Source organism: Nicotiana attenuata, unplaced genomic scaffold, assembly GCF_001879085.1.
Source record: "Nicotiana attenuata strain UT unplaced genomic scaffold, NIATTr2, whole genome shotgun sequence".
Lineage (NCBI taxonomy): Eukaryota > Viridiplantae > Streptophyta > Magnoliopsida > Solanales > Solanaceae > Nicotiana > Nicotiana attenuata.
Window position 1 is genome coordinate 57,440 of NW_017671350.1, and position 19,265 is coordinate 76,704.

At 35.9% G+C, this 19,265-nt stretch overlaps 3 protein-coding genes across 4 annotated transcripts in view; all 3 read left to right on the plus strand.

Annotated features, from left to right (window-relative positions):
• Positions 1-6,865, plus strand: part of LOC109207739 — a 9,025-nt gene extending 2,160 nt beyond the window's left edge. The window contains exons 4-13 of one of the 2 annotated variants that reach the window (XM_019370721.1): positions 423-503; positions 1,762-1,865; positions 1,980-2,066; positions 3,069-3,271; positions 3,543-3,744; positions 3,821-3,871; positions 3,942-4,040; positions 4,125-4,184; positions 4,694-4,818; positions 5,186-6,865. In XM_019370721.1, the coding sequence (XP_019226266.1) occupies positions 423-503; positions 1,762-1,865; positions 1,980-2,066; positions 3,069-3,271; positions 3,543-3,744; positions 3,821-3,871; positions 3,942-4,040; positions 4,125-4,184; positions 4,694-4,818; positions 5,186-6,392 (2,219 nt within the window). In that variant the 3' untranslated portion in view covers positions 6,393-6,865. The remainder of the gene's footprint in view (positions 1-422; positions 504-1,761; positions 1,866-1,979; positions 2,067-3,068; positions 3,272-3,542; positions 3,745-3,820; positions 3,872-3,941; positions 4,041-4,124; positions 4,185-4,693; positions 4,819-5,185) is intronic. The other variant, XM_019370722.1, reaches the window with a different exon arrangement.
• Positions 6,866-10,639: 3,774 nt separating this feature from the next.
• LOC109207736 (protein LITTLE ZIPPER 2-like) lies at positions 10,640-11,737 on the plus strand. Its single transcript, XM_019370718.1, has 2 exons — positions 10,640-10,964; positions 11,291-11,737. The coding sequence occupies exons 1-2, from the start codon at positions 10,855-10,857 to the stop codon at positions 11,505-11,507; spliced, it is 327 nt and encodes a 108-aa protein (XP_019226263.1). The 5' UTR covers positions 10,640-10,854; the 3' UTR covers positions 11,508-11,737.
• Positions 11,738-16,165: 4,428 nt separating this feature from the next.
• LOC109207734 (craniofacial development protein 2-like) lies at positions 16,166-17,979 on the plus strand. The gene is made up of 2 exons (XM_019370715.1): positions 16,166-16,298; positions 17,546-17,979. Exons 1-2 carry the CDS (start codon positions 16,166-16,168, stop codon positions 17,977-17,979), a joined length of 567 nt encoding a protein of 188 aa, XP_019226260.1.
• The last annotated feature ends 1,286 nt before the right edge of the window (positions 17,980-19,265 follow it).

Below are 19,265 nucleotides of genomic sequence, written 5' to 3' on the forward strand. Positions count from 1 at the left end.
CTCTCCCCCCCAAACAAAAAAAAAATTGATCGTCATCAATGTCTTGCATATAGAAATTTGGTTTTAGTCTTTGACTTTGAGACTACACTCTACAGTAATCGTACTCCCTCCTTCTCCCCCTTCCCTCCCCGTTGACATTGTATCTTCAGGTTAAAATTCTCTACCAGGATAACATCATAATCTCCATCCCCACCACTCTGGGGATATTAATGGGTAAAAGGAAAAAGATTATCTCTTGTTATTTATTTAAGATAGAACCTAAATTTTTTCTTTATGAATAAAATTTTATTTTAACAAAAAAACATAAATTTCTCTGTGCTATGATTGGTTGCGGAAGTTTTGTTTGGTTTTTATTGCACGATATTCTTTTACAAAAATGATGAGACTTTAGTAAAATATCTTTTTCCCTGTAATGTTTGCAGAACTTTCATTTGCCTTTGTGTTCCGAGAAGTTCTCATATCTATTTCTTCAGCTGATGCTGCTGTTCAAAAGAGAAAAGCAGGTAGATTTTCTCAATGATTGTGCCTTCATCGTATCATCATTTTGGAGCATTTCATCTAATTTTGTGTGCTGTAAATGTATGGCATTTCATCTACTCAATGCTTTCTAGTTCATTGTTATCTGGTTTGTCACCTTGTTTTCATGGCTTTGGTCCTGAAGTGGACTTTTGAGAAGTGCTGTTGAAAATCAGACATGAGGCTCTTAAGCCCTGAAACGAGGTATAGTGCAACCTATGCTTTACCTCAATTAGCAACAGTTTAATACAGGCAACAAAGCGCTATGATGTACACCAGGGTGCCACATGAGCTCCCAATCGAGGAGAATGGAAGTAAAAAATAAATAAATCTGGTATTGGTATGTTATAACAATTGGTGAGGAAAGTTATAGATAAATATGTTCTGTGATCAGAACTTACAAGTATGAAAGTGGAAATTTGGCATAAGAAAATTATCATTAAAGGCAAATGAGAAATTTATAATTGCATCTTTGCATCTGAATAAGAAATTTAAGGTTTTTGAACTTGACTGACATGATATTTACTTTAAATATTTGATATTTCCTTTAATTGCATTTTTTAGAATTCCTTTTTTTGGAGTGTTGTTTTTTATTGCAGTTGTTTTTAACTTGCATTGCATTTATGTTTAGTTTAAATTTTTCTTCATCTGCACCTTTCTGATCTAAATTGCATGCTTCAATAGTGCTTTGCAATTTAAGCTCTAGCATACCTTAGTGCATTTCTTCGCTTTTCTTTCACCTTTGACAACTCTGTTTTTGGACTCAATGTATGTTGATCTAGCTAAAGAATAAAGAATGCTTATGCATCTATTAGAAACCTGAAGGATACCCACTTATCTTGGCCCGAACTTGTTTAATTTATTTGGAATATGATTCATATTCTTGCCAACTACTTATCACACAGTGTATTTGGAAACATGATCTCCCGACTTCTTCCTGAAGACTTTGTTTTCATTGAACCATCGCAGAGGATGCAGAAATAGATGAGCGGTCTTTTCTGAATGTGCGAATTTGCCAGTTTCTGATGCAACATCTTCCTAAACTTTTTTGGTTGAATTCTAATGATCAATCATCACATTTAGCTGTTTTTTATAAATTTGTTTTACATTATCAAAGGGTTGATACCTATCATTATGATATGTTTAATGTTGTACTTTTATATCTGTTACTGTGTTTTGTTTTCTATTATTGATAAGCTGGGTAAAGGTAGCTTCATTAACTTGCTTTTGTCTTTGCTGGTTAAGAGGAATATGGTTCACAAAGCAAAAGATTCAAGGGAATTGGAATTGGCACTTCTGAAGGTCCCATTTCTCTGGATGACTTCCGTAGCCTGCAGCGGTCAAACACGGTAGTTTTGCATTCTCATTAATCAAAGAAATTAGTTTTTCTTTTGCAGTCTTTCAAGGTTGTTTTTTTACTCCTATACTACCTTTCTGTGATTTCGGATGTGGTACTCTTTTAGGAACTGCGGAAGCAACTGGAAAGTCATGTCGCAACTATTGATTCCTTGCGCACTGAAAACCGTGCTGCTGTGGACCGTCATGAGATGGTATGTTTACTCATACAATTTTCAGAATACACAACTATTTTGAAATGCTTAATTCTGAACATAATTAGTTGTACTACTAAAAACTTTAGATAGATGGGTCAGAAAACTCGGTGTTTTGCCTATGCTTGTTAGGTCAACACCTTCCAACCGTGTACACAACTTTAACTAAAAAGCTTCTGAAATTTTGTTTCTTTGCTAATGTAGTAGCATCATAAGATATAAAACTAAATCACTCCTAATACGCCATGACTTTTCTCATTTTAGAAAAGAGTAGTGCAATATGCCTAAGAAAAGCTTTATGCACCATGAAGAAGACAGTCATTCGAGACAGAAGCTGTGTAAGAAACATTTTAAGGTGTGAATTATATTTTCTTTTCTTTAAAATCTATTTGCTTTCGTTGCAGTTTCAAATTTTTGCACCTTTGGAATGTTAAGTAATATTTTTGTTTCTAAGATCTTGCACCTTTTGATTGAATAACATTTGCTTTCCAAATCCTTTCATCTTTTATTAATTCTTCTTTTATAGGGTGAAATGATCTGTACTTGGATGTAGTACCAGAGATTAGAAGTAGGACCAGACAAAATACTGTCTTCTTCAGAGTCTGTCTGTTTTTGAAAAGTACAGTGTGACCTACAGAGAAGCTGTATATTCTCTGCTGCAAACTATTTATTCTGGAGAGCTGTGCGGTGTCTGAAACTTTCGATAATTTGAATAATATTTACCTTAAATCTGTCGGATTCCAGTACATCCAATTCTGATGATCAAAGATACTAGGTATGTTTTCTGGAGAAAATATGCTAGGTATGTGGAGGTAGGAGGGAGGATGTTATAATAAACCTTGACATGGTGGTCCATCTGTTGGTGTGAGTAAATGGAAATTGATCAGTCTTCCCTGATTGACTCCTGTTTCTTGTGTTGTCTTATGTTTTTTGTCCCATTACTTATTGGTTGACAGATTCTATCCCTCCACCTGTCTCAGTGAGCTTTCCTTTGTCTTGCAGGAAATGAAAGAATTGAGGGAATCGGTTTCTAAACCATACCTTGAAGAACTCAAAGAATTACAGCAGTCATTGGAAGCCAAAGAAAAGGAGTTAGTTGAATCAAATAGAATATCTGCAGAGCAGAATCATGCTTTGGAAGACCTTAATGAAAGACTTAGTGCATCTGAGCAATCCTGTGTTGAAGCCAATGAAATAATAAGCAGGTAATGGCTCTAGTATGCCATTGATTTAATTATGAGGAATCATGAATGACATTGTGCTTTCTCGTTTTTCTTGTCCACTTCCTCTACTAGTAAATAAGCTCGAAAATCCCAAGTTCATTATTGTTTACCTCCTCCTCCTTGCAAAGCTTATACTACTTTATTGTCAATTTCCTGGTGTTTATTCTTTGGCAACACACTGCCTTCTGAATTAGCTTACGATCATTTTTAGGAAGAGTGAGTTAAAAGTTTGAAGTGGTGTTTGCTTTTTCAGCCAGAAAGCATCAATTTCAGAACTGAAAGCTTTGCTTGATGAGGAGCGTGAACAGAGGAAAGAAGAACGTGAAAAGGCTGCTTTGGATCTAAAAACCTCTATACAGAGAGTGCAGGCGGAAGCCCAGGAGGAAATAAAACGGCTCTCAGAATCTGCTATCAGACGAGAAAAAGAGCAGCAAGAAATTATTAATAAGCTTCAGGTAGAAATTAACCTCTACTATGCAAGAGAATTTTAGAACGTCCCATTGCTCTTTCTCATGCAGCTCATAATGGCAGGAGTCAGAGAAGGAAAGTTGTTCACTGGTGGAAACTTTGAGATCCAAGTTGGTAATATTGTCTAACCTACCTTTTACTTACTGTAAGCCACCTTGGCTCCTAATTCATTAGCTTGTAACAGGAAGACACCAGGCAGAAATTGGTTATTTCTGACAACAAAGTTCGTCAGCTTGATGCTCAAATTCGTGAGGAGCAATTATCTTCTGCCTGTAGGAAAAAAGTAAACATCTGTTGTCAAGATATCAATTCCCTTTCAGTTCCTTGCTTGAGAAGCTGACATCTTGCATCTTCTAATTTTTCATAGAGAATAGAGGAACTCGAGCATGAGAGGAAAATGTTGAGCAAAGAGCTTGAAAGTGAAAAGGTAGGATGACCATACGAATTTCTGGCATTAATTATTGAAATTTGGATCTTGAGATATTCCCCTTTGTTCGCTACTCGATTGAGCTCCTTGGATGTGGAAAGGAAAGATAAGATAGCCTGCTTCTCTTTTTGTATGATATTTTTTTGATAAGGTAAATTGTAATAATCAAAAGGGAGAAAAAACTCCCGTATAAAAGAAGTATACCAAAAAAGTAGAGAATTTACATCAAAACACGATTCTCTACAAAAGACGCACAGTCTTCTATACAAGTAGGGGCTATATGAGTGCACCAAAAGCGATCAAAGATAAAAGACTATTTTTTGTATGATATTTTCATATTTATGTTTGATAATGGGAAGAAATGAGAGCTGTCTCGTGCCTTGCTGGAAGTGGATCTGTTTTGTTCTTTAAATTATTACATGTATGTGCAGGAAAGAATGTCAAATATGAATTCTGATCTTTTCTTTCTTTTCTTTTGTTCTTTCTATCAATTCTTTTGCTGTCGGTAGCAGGCAGCTCGGGAAGAGGCGTGGGCCAAAGTTTCTGCTCTTGAACTAGAGATCAGTGCTGCAATGCGGGATCTTGATTTTGAGAGGCGCAGACTGAAAGGTGCTAGAGAAAGAATAATGCTACGGTAAGATGTAAACTGTACAGCTGGTACTAATGTTAATTAGGTTTACCGGTTTGAAGAAATGTAGGATATTTCTTATTTTATCTTTTACTATATGTTAAGAACACTCTTTTTAAGATCTTGTGTATCTAAATGGAGAAGTTCGTTTGATTAAAGAAAGAAGTCTACAAACAGAATTATTTATACCATACAAGATACTACATGTATCATTTTACCGAGAGAGCATGCACATATGATTTATACAGTACTGTGCTGAGCTTTTATATTCCTCTTTATATGTTAGTCGGAGACACTAGTGTTTGCTACTGCCTTTCATTTTCTGGCATTTGCCTCTCTCCACTTATACTGGTGTTACATGGTTTCTATGCAGAGAAACACAACTCCGGGCTTTCTATTCTACTACCGAGGAGATCTCAGTTTTGTTTGCAAAGCAGCAGGAGCAATTAAAGGCAATGCAGAGGACATTAGAAGATGAGGAAAATTATGAGAATACCTCTGTCGATATTGACCTTAATGCATACAATGCGAACGTGAATGGATCCCTAGTAAGAAAGAAAGAAGTAGGAGATGGAAGTCACAATGTGACTGGAGCTGGCTGCAGTGCTGCCAACACAAGACGTGTCAGGGAATTATTTGAGTTATCAAGTGATGAGGCAAGTGCCACAGAGAAGCATGATTGCAATAACAGAAGTGAAGAAGGGGGACAAGACACGCAGGAGGTGGAATTTGCTGGTGCTGAATGTGAGGTGAAGGGTGGATTTGGTTCTGAAGTCGATGGTGTTGGTACAGCACCCATTGATGGAGATGCTGTGGGAACTGAGCTAGTCCCTGAAAGTGATACTGCTGGTGTAGCAGCCAATACGGAGGGTGACCTTGTTGGAACGGAACACGTGCAAGAGACTGAGAGCTTGGGAATCAATGGTGAAAGGAATATAGATTTAAACAAGTTTTGTGCTTTAGCTGGGAACACAATGCAGCTGGATGATGGAACTCCAGGGAAAGAAGCTCAGGTGCAGAATCCTGCAATTTGTGATGAGAGTATGCCTCCTTCCCCAGAAAATAATCTCGCCGAGGATGATAATGTGATTGAAGATACTGAAGCTGAAGGAACCATCAGGACAGCTGATCTTTTGGCTTCAGAGGTAGCTGGGAGCTGGGCGTGCAGTACGGCTCCTTCTGTCCATGGTGAGAATGATACTCCTAAGAGTAAAGACAACGATGCATGTCCTGCAGCTTTACAAGATTCAGGTGCTCCAGGGGGTGAGAGTCAATGCGCTACATCTACTTCCAAAGCTCCTTCTAGATGGGATAATGATCGTAAAGCACTAAGCGAGATGATTGGAATTGTTGCTCCTGATTTGAAGGAGCAATTCAGTCATGCAGTTGGTAGTGACTGTGATGGAGGAGGAAATGAAGGAGGCGCTTCTGATTCTGCTACAGAAAGTTGCACTGATGATGAGGATAACATAATGAATACTGAAGCAGCATCTGATGCAGAGACAGTTGACGGTGAGAAAGTAAATGAGGATGCCATGGATGAAGATGATGAAGCCACCCAAGAAGATTCTGTTGGATAACTGGCATACATGTGCATGGAACTGGGTGTTGTTTCTGGTTCTTCTAGGATAGTACCATGGGTCAGGAAGCCACACGCCAAGCTTCCCTAAACAGGAGGAAGGGGAGACTCGTGCTCTGATGTCATATCTCAAACTTATCATTTCAGACGGCTTGGATCATGTACAGAAGGTAGCCAGGTAGTGTATCTCTAAACTTTATGTAGTCACTTCAAAATGTCAGCGTTAAGTTTTTTATTTGTATATATTTAGAGAACTTTCCAGAACTAGAAATCTTGGTTAGGCTAAATCAATGTGCATTAGGTGTTGATTGTTTGCTTGGCACCTTTGAAGTAATTCTCAAGAGTGTTGACCAGCTTATTCTTTTTTTAATATTTTTTTATTGTTAAGTTTTCCCCAAAGTACACAAGGACTTGGTGGTCATGTAATTTACAGTTTTGTCGTAATTAAACTTCACCGCCAAGAATTTTAGTTTTTTCCGGGAGGAGTTTTAATGATCGAGTGCCTCAACTCCTGTGTAAGCTAAACATGTGAAATGAAAGGGCATTACTTGAATGCGTACTGGGATACTGCCAGTCCATGTGAAGAAACGATCAAAAGAGTGTATGAATAGGGAGATTTATCGCAAAAAGTAGCCTTATGAAATGGGTTAGAAATTTGGCAGACGAGTATGTACGAATATTCCTCTTCTAATTTACAACAATGTCCTTAGTGCGACAAGTTTTTAGAGAGTTCAAGGGAAAATAATATTATTGGCGTAGTTCTTGGTAGCTAAATTACGCGTAATAGAGGTCGGCGAAGCCTACTATACAAACGTAGAAATCCTGAGAAATTACCAAATGTTCATATATTGAAGGAGATAAAATAAATAAACAGTATGAACAAAGCAGAGAAACTGCATCGAAACCTAACATATATACTGTCGACTTGTCTCAACTTGTTAAATGTCATTTTAAATAAGCAAGTTAAATTTCGACTAATAAAACTTGGTCAGAATCAATTTTCTGTCGAGTTATTAGTGTAGATTCAGCTTGATCTAAATCTGTCTTAAAATCCTTTAATAATCCATGAACGGATAAATTTGGCACCGTCATGTTGATTACTGTCTTCAACTTTCATATGGTATTTTCATTTTTTTCTTGGTCAACATTCAAATTACGCATCTCAAGAATAAAATAAAATTACTAATAAAAGAGTTAGTAGTAGTCGTAGCAGCAACAACAGCTAAGTTCATACTGTCAATTAAGGGACCATTTGATAAATTGTCCACATGAAATTGGATAAACAGCACCGTCTTCTTCTTCCCCCATACTCATGAACAAGACTCCAAGAGAAAGAATAAAAAGATAGGTTAATGATGGCAATGGAGAAATAGATGAACCTCATCTTGGCTCCTTTCTTCTCACCACTTTTGACTCCCAACCCCTCATTCACATGCACTTGGATTGCTTCACGTGTCTCTGTTGCAGAAAATAGATATATAATTCCAGGGCTTTATTTGTTAACTACTAATATTCTTAACCCAACCATTTTTTCATATATTTAAAGATTTATATATTCCAAAATTTACCATCCAGTTATTTGTTTTTTTTTTTCTCCATTATCGTAGATAATATATCATGTGATAGCTAGCTAATTCTCCATCAAAAGGTTTCTAATTTTTTTGTTCGCTATCCATTCTCATTTGAATATTTCTTTGGTGGCCATTTGATTGCAGTTGAGACCCTACAAAAAAAACAAAGACGAAAACAAGAAGGAAACAACAAAAAAGAACAAGGAGAGAAAGAATCCCCCACCCCACAAGACAAAAGGTTTCATATAGTAAGGGGTCGTTTGGTAGTTGGTGACACTTGACAGCATAACTAGTGTTATATTTGATTGCTTTTTCCATTAGGGGTATAAGTAATAGTATATGGATAAGTTATACAACAAATCTATGAATTATCTCTACAAGGTAGAATGTGGAATAACTAATACATGTATTAGTAATATATGGATTAAATAATCAAATGACCAAAAATTCCTCATATATATTTTAAATTACACATTTATATAATTAAAGTAAAGTAAACATTTAACAAAAAATAATCTCTACATTACAATAAATTACTAATCCATGTAATACTAATCTTTTACATAAATAATTCATTTATAATTAAACAATGTATAACAAAATCCTATGTAACTAAACTTTGCATAATTAATCCCTACAAAATTAAACTCTACATAACTAATCCCTATATAACTAATGAGTCCTACATAATTAATTTCTATATTACTAGTATCTGCATAACTCTAACCAGCAACCACACGACCCTAATGGTATAATCTTTTCCTTTGAGGAAGTAATAGTGGATGAATCCGGCCATTTCTTCAACCAAAAATAACTTTAAACGATTGAAATATCTTTCTTCATTTCTTACAAAACCAGGAAGTTAAAAAAAATTAATGGCTAGTGTATCCAAAACTTTGAAAGCTAGTCCCTCTGTCCTATTTTAACAGTTGCTTTAGTTCAAAAATATTATTTCAAAATAATTATTATTTTAGGAACTTAAGATTAAATTTGCTATTACTTCTAACTATACCCTTATTATTAAAGATATAATAGTTCTTTCTAATACTAGTTCAATTCTCAAAAAAAAATAATGTAATAGAGTTAAGCAAATTATGCCTTGTATTTAGTATTTTTTAATAGGCATAAAAAAAGCTAAAATTACAATTAAACTGGGACAGAGGAAGTAATAGTTAAAAAGTTCTAAACTTTGACAACAAAGTGAAATTGCTTGGTAATCTTAAGAACAATTGAATCTGTAACAGTTTCTTGTCTAGTGACAAATATTAATCTAACTTGTTTAGGAAAGTTTTGTCGTCTTATATGTCATAATAAACAATAGTCAAAGTACATCTTTGACTACTAAATGGAATTAAATCCAAAAGGCGTTCTTTAACAACTAAATCCAACTTTGTCGAGGCATTTTATTGGCATTATCTTTAGAAGTGTTCCTTTGCTTCCTTTTAATTTTTTTTTTTTTTGCTGTGATTAGTATTTCGTTTCTGTAGTTTTTTTTTGTCGTAATTGCTATTATTTTGTTTTATTAAGCCGATAGTCTTTCAAAAATAGTTTTTCTATTTTTATAAAGTAAGAATAAAATCTGTGTGTATACTATATTCTTCTCGGACTCTATTTATGGGAATAATTGTTATCTTAAAAGTGTAATGGGCAAATAAGATACCTTCTCCTTATCACCTTCTTTTAAATAGTACCACTTTTTCATTTGTAATCAATCAATAATTTGCAATGACTTCCACAACCCAATGTAACTTTTATTTCTTCCTTTTGGACTTTGAATGCCTCGACCAAATAAATATCCTTTGCCTCGATCTAAGGTTACATCAATTCGTTAAATTCCACAATAGTCCATAGTCATATGCCTTTTGGTTTGGGTTAGTAAAACATGAAAATTATGCAATTCTTTAGCTTTTTCCACATTTCACTTATTAAAACAATGTAAAACTCGGACTAGATACGGAGTGTAATCATGATATCAAAAGGGAGAACGTCCTAAATTTCAAAAAAGGTGACATGCAAGTTGTATATAGCTAGTAATCCATTTTTTTTTAATTTAACCATTTGATATTTGAATTATATTGATCCCACTAATTTTATTTATGCTGATTAAATCCATCAAAAAAGTAAAACGTTTTCTAGTAACAAATCTTTTAATCCCAAATCTCGAATAAAAATGATACTCCCTCCATTCACTTTTACTTGTCTATAATTGACTTTGCATACCCCTTAAGAAATAATTAATGAAATGCATAATTTACCATGATACCCATCTTAATCGATGCATATATTTAATAGATTTGAAAAAATGATTTGAAATGAGTAATTAATATTTAATACTATGGGTAGTAATTAAGGAAAAATAAATTGTCTTTTCTTGATATGTAAAAAGTAACAAGTAAAAGTAAAAATCTAATATTTAACAAGTAAAAAATGAACGAAGGAGTACTAATTTGAAATAAAGGAATCCAAATTATCTCATCACATCTCTCTCTCTCTCGTGGTAGCCACTAATGCAATTAATGTTGGTCCTTGGACTATTTTCCTGTGTGTCAAACTTGAATCTTGGACTGAGACAGTTATCGAAAAGTCCAAAGCAACATTTTGAAGTAATTCTATTTGTATTGCTCTCCTTAAGATATGGTTTGGCTACTTTGTTGGCCTTTTGTAATCATGAGGAGCTTGAGTCATCATTGCTGTGGAAAAATATATCTCTCCCTCTTCCTCTCTTCTTCCCTTTAAGTTCTTTTCCCTCACTATAAATTATATCTATCCCATTGCACTTTTTTCTCTGCTCAAACTTGAATATATAATTAACCCCATAATCCAATATTTTTAAGACCCTCTCCTTTTTCCCATCATAATTTTGATCTCCCATTTCTCTTACTGAAACTCAAAATGTGCCATGCAACATCACAGTTAGAGTCATTTCAGCCCTCTTGCTACACTGATTTCCACAGGCCACAGTTATCTAAAACAGCCAAGATACATGTGCTCAAGCTAAGAAGGTTAGTAGTAATTAGTATAAATTTTATGTCATCAGGTTAAGTTGACCTATAATAACAGATAACGTAACTCCTCACAACAAGCATGATATGCACTAAAAATATATATATGGTAATGACATGCTATAATCAGTTATAAGTTGCACTAATAGTTTACAAATTCATTTATACTGTCAGTATACATAACTTACATTATATTTTTTTATCTTAAACGAACTAAATAACGTTTATTTTCATTGTGCAATTGATATTAGTTTGTGGGAAGAAAAGAATTTTTTTAACGTTTGAAGTAAAAAGAATTGACATTTGAGTTGATTTGTAATATGTAGGAATGGTGGGAGATTATCGAACGAAGCAAAGGAAAGGGCAAAGTTGAGGAAATTGAAGAAAGCAATGAAGATGAAGAACTTGAAGCTCTACAATGAGAACAAAACCATAATTGAAGAGAATGAAAGGTTGCGCAAAAAAGCTCTTCTTCTTCATCAAGAAAACAAAGCCTTGTTCTCTCAGCTTCAACAAGTATTTCAACCACCCAACCACGATTAATTATACTAGTAACTAATTAAGTTAGCATCATATTATGAAGCTCTAAACGGTACTATAATTAATACACATTAATACTTATCTTTATATATTTTGCAGTATGATAGCTAATAGCTTGACCGTATTCTAGTTGGTTGTTTGTATTTTATTTTTATCATATCTTGTATTCGATTTGTTACTACGTGGAATAATGACTTACTATGAAAATTTGAAGGTTTCTTTGGTTTCGAGGATGTTGATTATTTATACATGCATTTTCACGATGCACAAGTAGAATATGTCCAGTAGATTTTCTGTCATTGGGTTTTTAATCTATGTTATCGCACTTTTGTTTTTGATGTGTCCGTACCTTGAATATAAACTTTATGAAATTTTTATGTCTATATTTTGTAACTCCCTTAGTATTCATGAAATATTTTTGAATTGTCATTTTTAGTTAATTTGAAAAGTTAAGAAGTTAAAGGTTTATTTTTCATTTGATGGAGATTTTAATACGAACCATAATCTTTTTTATTTTATAATCATTTATTTGGTCCTTATAGGTTTAATTCATTATGCAGATCTAGTTAAAATCGTTATTATTTATTTAAAGACTCTTGTGAACGCGGCATTTTATTACTACTCAATTCATTACCACAGCTCAACCAACAACCAGCAGGCTCCGCCGCATGTCCACCAACTCTAACCTACATTTGCACAATTGCTACAGCCAACCGCACAATCAGCCACCACCGCACAATTGTTAAATATTCAGATTTTAAATATCTTAATAATCAAATATGTATTTAGATGCAAACATATTATTAATCATCATAAATACAAATAGGGATAAATCCTGTCAACCTCTAATTCCTTCTACTTTAAAACCAACCAAACATGGAAAATACTAAAAAGTAACAGGAATGGCGGCAATTTTAATTGTAAGACATAAATATATAAATTAACGTAGTGGCGAAGCCAGATATTTCCTCAAAGGTATTCAAACTTGAAAGAAGTGAAAAACTTCTCCGACAAAGAGTGTGCAACAATTGTTATATACTTCTAAAACTTAATATTTTACCTATATACGTAGTGTAATTTTCCGACAAAGTGTGGTCCCTATAAGACATGTCGCTTCGCCCCTGAATTAATGTATTAGGTGGTCCAATTATCTTGGGCTGATAATTATTGGGCTTAACAAAAACTTAAGATAGCCCGTATATCTAGTTGTAAAAATTGCACGGGGCGCCCTATTTGGTCGCCCCCATTTAACCTATACCCATTTTTTTTTTAAAATTTTAACTTGTACCCACTTTTTAAACAACTTTAGCCCCCTTTCTCCTCCTCCTTCTCCTCCTTCGTTTTCTTCTTCTTCTTCTTCTTCTTCTTCTTCTTCTTCTTCTTTCTTCTGCTGTTGTTGGTGCTGCTATGAAATTTCAGTTCATGGGATGATTGCCATAAGTATGTTTATCAGATTATTTAAAAATAAATTATAAATAATTACGTAAGTTAGTGGACAATAATTTATAAATATTTTCACGTACGGAAAGTTTAAGGTCACACTTAGTGATTCTTTTCAAGATAATTCTGTTCTTTTCACGTTTATTTGTTTCCAAAATTTTATGATTTAGTTACTGTTGGAAATCTGATTATTTTATAGTAGTCTGATTATAACAAAACTAATGAATCCAGGACAAAAAAACTTCAGCTTATTTAGTGCTGAAGTTTTTACAAATGAACTAAATAACTTCAGCATCTTCTGCTTAAATTTTTGAACAAGCTTTTATGACAAAACTAATGAATCCAGGACAAAAAAAATTTCAGCTTATTTAGTGCAAAAGTTTTTACAAATGAACTAAATAACTTCAGCATCTTTTGCTGAAGTTTTTAAAAAAGCTTATCTAGGACAAAAGAACTTCAGCTTATTTTGTGTTGAAGTTTTTATATATGAACTATATAACTTCAACATCTTCTGCTGAAGTTTTTGAAAAAGCTTAATGACAAAACTAATGAATCTAGGACAAAAAAACTTCAGCTTATTTAGTGCAATTACAAACAAAAATTTCAGCAAATAGAGAACAAAACTTCAGCTACTATGCTTAAATTCAACAATTACAAACAAAAACTTCAGCAAATAGAGAACAAAACTTCAGCTACTATGCTTAAGTTCAGCAATTACAAACAAAAACTTCAGCAAATAGAGAACAAAACTTCAGCTACTATGCTTAAGTTCAGCAATTACAAACAAAAACTTCAGCAAATAGAGAACAAAACTTCAGCTACTATGCTTAAGTTCAGCAATTACAAACAAAAAGTTCAGCAAATAGAGAACCAAACTTCAGCTACTATGCTTAAGTTCAGCAATTACAAACAAAAACTTTAGCACACTTGGTTCAGTGCACTTGCTATTTCAGGCCCGCTTACTAGAATGCTGAAGTTTTGCGTGATTGCCTTTGCTACTTCAGCCCGGTATGCTGAAGTTACGCGAAAAAGTGGGTACGCTTGCAATTTTTTTTGCAAGGGCACAAGTTAAAACGTGACCCAAAAGCGGGTATAGATGCAAATGCCCCTACCCAATCACCTTAAACTAAAAATAATTGGTGGATGTATAATTATCTATAATCTATATAAACGACTAGAAAAAATAAACATTATTTCTGTAAAGATTCCAAAACTTAAATGTTGTAAAATGGATTTTTCAAACAAAATTCAACCCAACCCATGCCAAACTCATATATTTGAAAAATGTTCAAATAGTTAGAGAGGTTTATGCAATAATTTAATTAGTGTCAACCTGCAGATGTAATCAGTGATCTATTACTTAATTTCATATAAAAATTAGATAACTGAAATAGGTTATAGCTAATCATCCTTGATCAATTTTAAAAAATTTCAATAGCATTCTAGTGAGCAAAATGGCTGATATTCAAATCTCGTTGCAATGTTTTTAAATTAAAATATAAAATGGAATTGCAGCACATAAATTGAATTAGGAAGCTATTCGAGCTACCAAGTCCAGGTAAACTTACGCTTGCCATCAACCCCCAATATGTAGTCGGAGTGTGGACTCGGTCCTCTATTTTAGATGGATTTATTTTATATTGGCCAAAAGTGCGAAGAATATTTATTCTTTTTATGTATTTTATCCTCTTATCACATGTAATTTATTTTACGATGTCAATGTATGCAAGTTAAACGTAATTGAGATTGTTTATCAAGGTAATTAGTATTTGGTACTACCTAACAAGAGATCTAATATTACTAGAGTAGGAGACAATTAGTTTAATTATGATTTGGACATCAACAAATCAATAATTCACTTTCAATCTCCTCTTATTATCACAAGGGAACACTCCTCACCCCGTAGGACTGGTAAGAATGGGTTGCAAAATGGGCGAATGACACAAATAAGATATTATTGTGCTACTATTAATTTTTTTACTATGATAATAGAAGTTTTGGGGAAAAACTTCGCGTTAGAATTTTAAAGCATGTTGGACAAGATTTTGTTTGACAAAAAATTATTAAACTTCTTGTTAAACTAATTAATGAGGAAATAGAGGGTGAATCCTAGTTAAACGTAATAAATTCTAGATTTGAAATTGGGGAATATCAGTGATATGGGGCCGTGTTCAATAATGACGAATATCAGACATATATATATATATATATATATTTAATGATTGTCAATGAATGTAGTGATAAAAGCATGCAATAAATGTAGATAATGAAAATAAATGTAATAAGGAGGAATTTATCACCCAAATGTTGGGTGACTTGGACGATTCTCCTTCCTGACAATAACGTGAGGTGGTAGAAAGTGAAGATAGACAAGGAATCTTTGGATCTTGTGAATGAAAAATGTATATAGAACAATGTAATCAGTGAACAAGACAAGCTTTTGTATTTTATTTACAGTCAACCCTTTACAATATATTTTTCTCAAGAAGTGAAGATCCCCTTTTTGTTCTTTATCTCTTCCTATTTATAGGGGATATTCATGAGAAACCTGAAAAAGTATAACTGAAGGAATATTCAATGGAATATTCCTTCTTTCTAATCTAACTTATCCTACCGTTATTTTCACACACCCTTTGCTCGACCTCGACCCTAATCTTTCTTAAGGCGACTCCTTGCCTTCACGCCGTGGCAGGATTGCTCTTCGACCACGTCCATTTGTATCTATTAAGTCTAAGCCAAATTTTGACCAATACAGTTAGTCCCTCCGCTTGTTGAGGTCGTAATCTTGGACGTCCTCAATGAGCGGATCCTGTCTGCAGCCGTTTAGAGGAATTTTGGTCGTGACGATTGAATCGGATTGGCCGAGGTTTAATAGGTGGCGGGGCTGCGGTTGGTGTGGTTATCGTAGGATGACGTCATGCCACGTGCGTCATCATTACGCGTCTTCCCAATGCAATGTCTGTGCCTCTATCGCTTCGGTTTTGGTGCCGTTGACGGCTCTTTGCCTCAATTCCGGTGTTTGCCAACCCTATAAGTAGAGGAGAGGGGTTTCATTTTCAAAACTTTCAGCATTCTTGTTGCATGCATATCGTTTTTCTTTGATCTTCTTCTTAGATCTCCACTTCCGATTTCTTGCAATTTCTTCAACTTCTTTCCCTGATTTCTTTCCCGGCTGATATCTTCTTTTTCCAACTTTGTTGCACATACTTTACCACGGAAACATGTTGAATTCCCCTCATATTTACGACGGAGTCACTGATGCCACTCCTTTAACGGTGTCCATTCCTCCCGGTGGTGAGGAATCCATGACTGAGGAGGAAGAAAGTTTTCCCACCGTGGAGAAGGTGGTTCCTGGTTTTTAATTTCTTTTTTGGTATCAGTTCACGAAACAAATTCTTGTCGCCGTCAGTATCAAACAATTGGTCGTCGCCTTGCTGGAGAATAATCCAATTCAATTTTGTAGTTAGTTCTGTTTTAATTTCGATTAGCAGTCTCCTCTCTGTTCCGGCGTGCTTTTGACATTCAACCATCATTATCAATTGCATCAAATTTCACATTTCAATAAGTAAGAATCTTTGAATTCTGGTAACTAATTCTACTGATCTTTGCTTTCATTATACGTATTTTTTTGCCCTCTGCGAATTTCTTGGAGAGTTAAGGTCGAAACCAAATCGTATCAGTTCATGAAATAATTTTTTATCGCCATCGGTATCTAACAACTGGCCGTCGCCTTGCCGGAGAATAATCCAATTCAATTTTTTATTCAGAAATTTCACTCCAGTTCTTCAATCCCTTTGAATTATTAAATTTACCTGACGCCATCGAAGATCAGTACTCGCACCTTCTTTTCTCGCAGTTCTTTCCACATCTGAATTGCATTTGGCCAAAAAAATAAAGAACCCTCCGTCGGATTATTACGTGAAATAATTGGGACTCTGTTTTTTGTTACCCTTCTTGCCAAGAAAAGGGTTTGGTTGCGCATTCAGCGGATTTGGAAACGCATCCGGACATCTCCGACTGTGATCCAGGTTCCATCTTTCTTGTGTTGTATTTGCGCACATCTATTTACTGTTGCTTTGCCGGAAACTTTAATTGGATTGATTGCTTTTTCTATCTTTTCTACAAGTGTTTTAAGCTTAAGATTTCGTCTATCCATTTTAATTATATGTTTGCATAGGGGTAGTTTCTTAGACGTGGTAGATTCATTGTTCTAGTGCCTGTTCGTGTTACTGTTCTCGTAGTAGCTCCTTTGAGTTGTTTTTAGCTCTCGGGTTCATAGCTTGTAGTCATTCGTTCCCATTACTTGCTCTTGGTGGTAGTGTTTACCTGATACCTTTTGTTTATAATGGCGATAGTGAACGATGTGAGAGTAAGGTCATGTCCTCGGATGCGGCTGGGGGTGGGGTCCGGGGGTGGGAAGGGGGGTAAGAAAGCCTCTAGGCTGAGAATTGGGTCTTGGAACATTGGGACGTTGACGGGGAAGTCTATAGAGTTAGGTAAGATTCTTCAGAAGAGGAAGATCAACATAGCGTGTGTTCAGGAGACTAGATGAAAAGGTACTAGGGCACGAGATGTAGACGGCTTTAAACTATGATACTCAGGAACCACTGGGGGTAAGAATGGGGTAGGTATTTTAGTTGACAGGGACCTTAGGGAGCTCGTGGTCGAGGTTAGGAGGGTAAATGATAGGTTGATGAGTATTAAGCTGGTAGTTGGTGGGTTTACTGTAAACGTGATTAGTGCATACGCTCCTCAGGTAAGTTTGGACCAGGAGGTCAAGAAGCAATTCTGGGAGGATTTGGACGAGATGGTGCGTAGTATCCCGCACACAGAGAAGTTTTTCATTGGCGGAGATTTCAATGGTCATATTGGGGCTAGTGCTAGGGGTTATGATGATGTGTATGGTGGGTTCGATTTTGGGGATAGGAATGGGGGAAGTAATTCACTGTTGGAGTTCGCTAGAGCTTTTGATTTGGTTATAGCTAACTCGAGTTTTCCAAAGAGGGAAGAGCACCTGGTCACTTTCCGTAATTGAATGGACAAGACTCAGATTGATTATCTTCTCTGCAAGAAACGCGATAAAGGTTTGTGCACTGACTGCAAGGTCATCCCAAATGAGCACCTCATGACCCTACATAGGCTCCTAGTTATGCACCTGGAGATCAAGAGGAGTAGGAGGAAGAGGGCGGGGTGCAGACGAACTAAGATCAAGTGGGGTAACTTGATCAAGGACAAAGCTCAGGACTTAGGGGAGAAGTTGTTGGCTATGAGGGACTGGACGAGTAGGGGGGACGCATCTAGTATGTGGTTCACGATTGCAAATTGCATTAGGGTAGCTGCTAGAGAGGTCTTATGGATCACAAAGGGCTCTCCTGGGGGTCATAAATGGGACTGGTGGTGGAATGGAGAGGTTCAAGGTAAAGTGGAAGCTAAGAAAGCTGCTTATTTGAAGCTAGTGGAGTGTACAAACGAGGAGGAAAAAAGGACTTATTGGGAGTGTTACATAAAGGCAAAGAATAGCAGTTACGACGGCTAAGAATGCGGCATTTACTCATCTGTACGAGGAGCTCGGGGGCAAAGACGGGGACAAGAAGTTGTACCAGTTGGCCAAGGTGAGGGAGAGGAAAGCCCGCGATTTAGACCAAGTCAAGTGCATCAAGGACGAGGATGGCAAAATGTTGATGGACAAGGCATATTAGGAGAAGATGGCAGACATACTTCCATAAACTGTTGAACGAGGAGGGGGATAGACGCATTGTGCTGGGTGAGTTGGAGCACTCCGAGAGTCGACGGGATTTTGGGTACTGTAGGCAGATTACGGAAGAGGAAGTGGAAGGGGCGATGCGTAAGATGTGCATGGGTAGAGCGATGGGGCCAGACGAAATCCCGGTGGAATTCTAGAAGAGCGTGGGGCGGGGCAGGTTTGGAGTGGCTCACTGGGTTGTTTAATATTATTTTTAAGACGAAGAAGACGCCCGAAGAATGGAAGTGGAGTACGATGGTTCCACTTTACAAGAACAAGGGTGATATCAAAAATTGCAACAATTATAGGGGTATCAAGTTGTTGAGTCACACTATGAAAGTTTGGGAGAGGGTGGTGGAGGGCAGGGTGAGGAGGTGCGTGTCTATTTCCGAGAATCAGTTTGGATTCATGCCGCGGCGTTCAACTACGGAAGCGATTCATCTGGTAAGGGAGCAGTAATAGGGAAAGGAAGAAGGATTTGCATATGGTGTTTATTGACCCTGAGAAAGCGTACGATAAAGTCCCAAGGGAGGTCCTGTGGAGGTGTTTGGAGGTTAGCGGCGTTCCGGTAGCATACA

What these genes read in the sequence shown, in the direction of transcription:
- LOC109207736 (XM_019370718.1), top strand. Translation starts at nt 10,855, where the DNA reads ATGTGCCATGCAACATCACAGTTAGAGTCATTTCAGCCCTCTTGCTAC. An exon ending in CATGTGCTCAAGCTAAGAAG is followed by an intron (nt 10,965 to 11,290) that starts GTTAGTAGTAAT and finishes TGTAATATGTAG; the next exon opens with GAATGGTGGGAGATTATCGA.
- LOC109207734 (XM_019370715.1), top strand. Translation starts at nt 16,166, where the DNA reads ATGTTGAATTCCCCTCATATTTACGACGGAGTCACTGATGCCACTCCT. An exon ending in CGTGGAGAAGGTGGTTCCTG is followed by an intron (nt 16,299 to 17,545) that starts GTTTTTAATTTC and finishes TATGATACTCAG; the next exon opens with GAACCACTGGGGGTAAGAAT.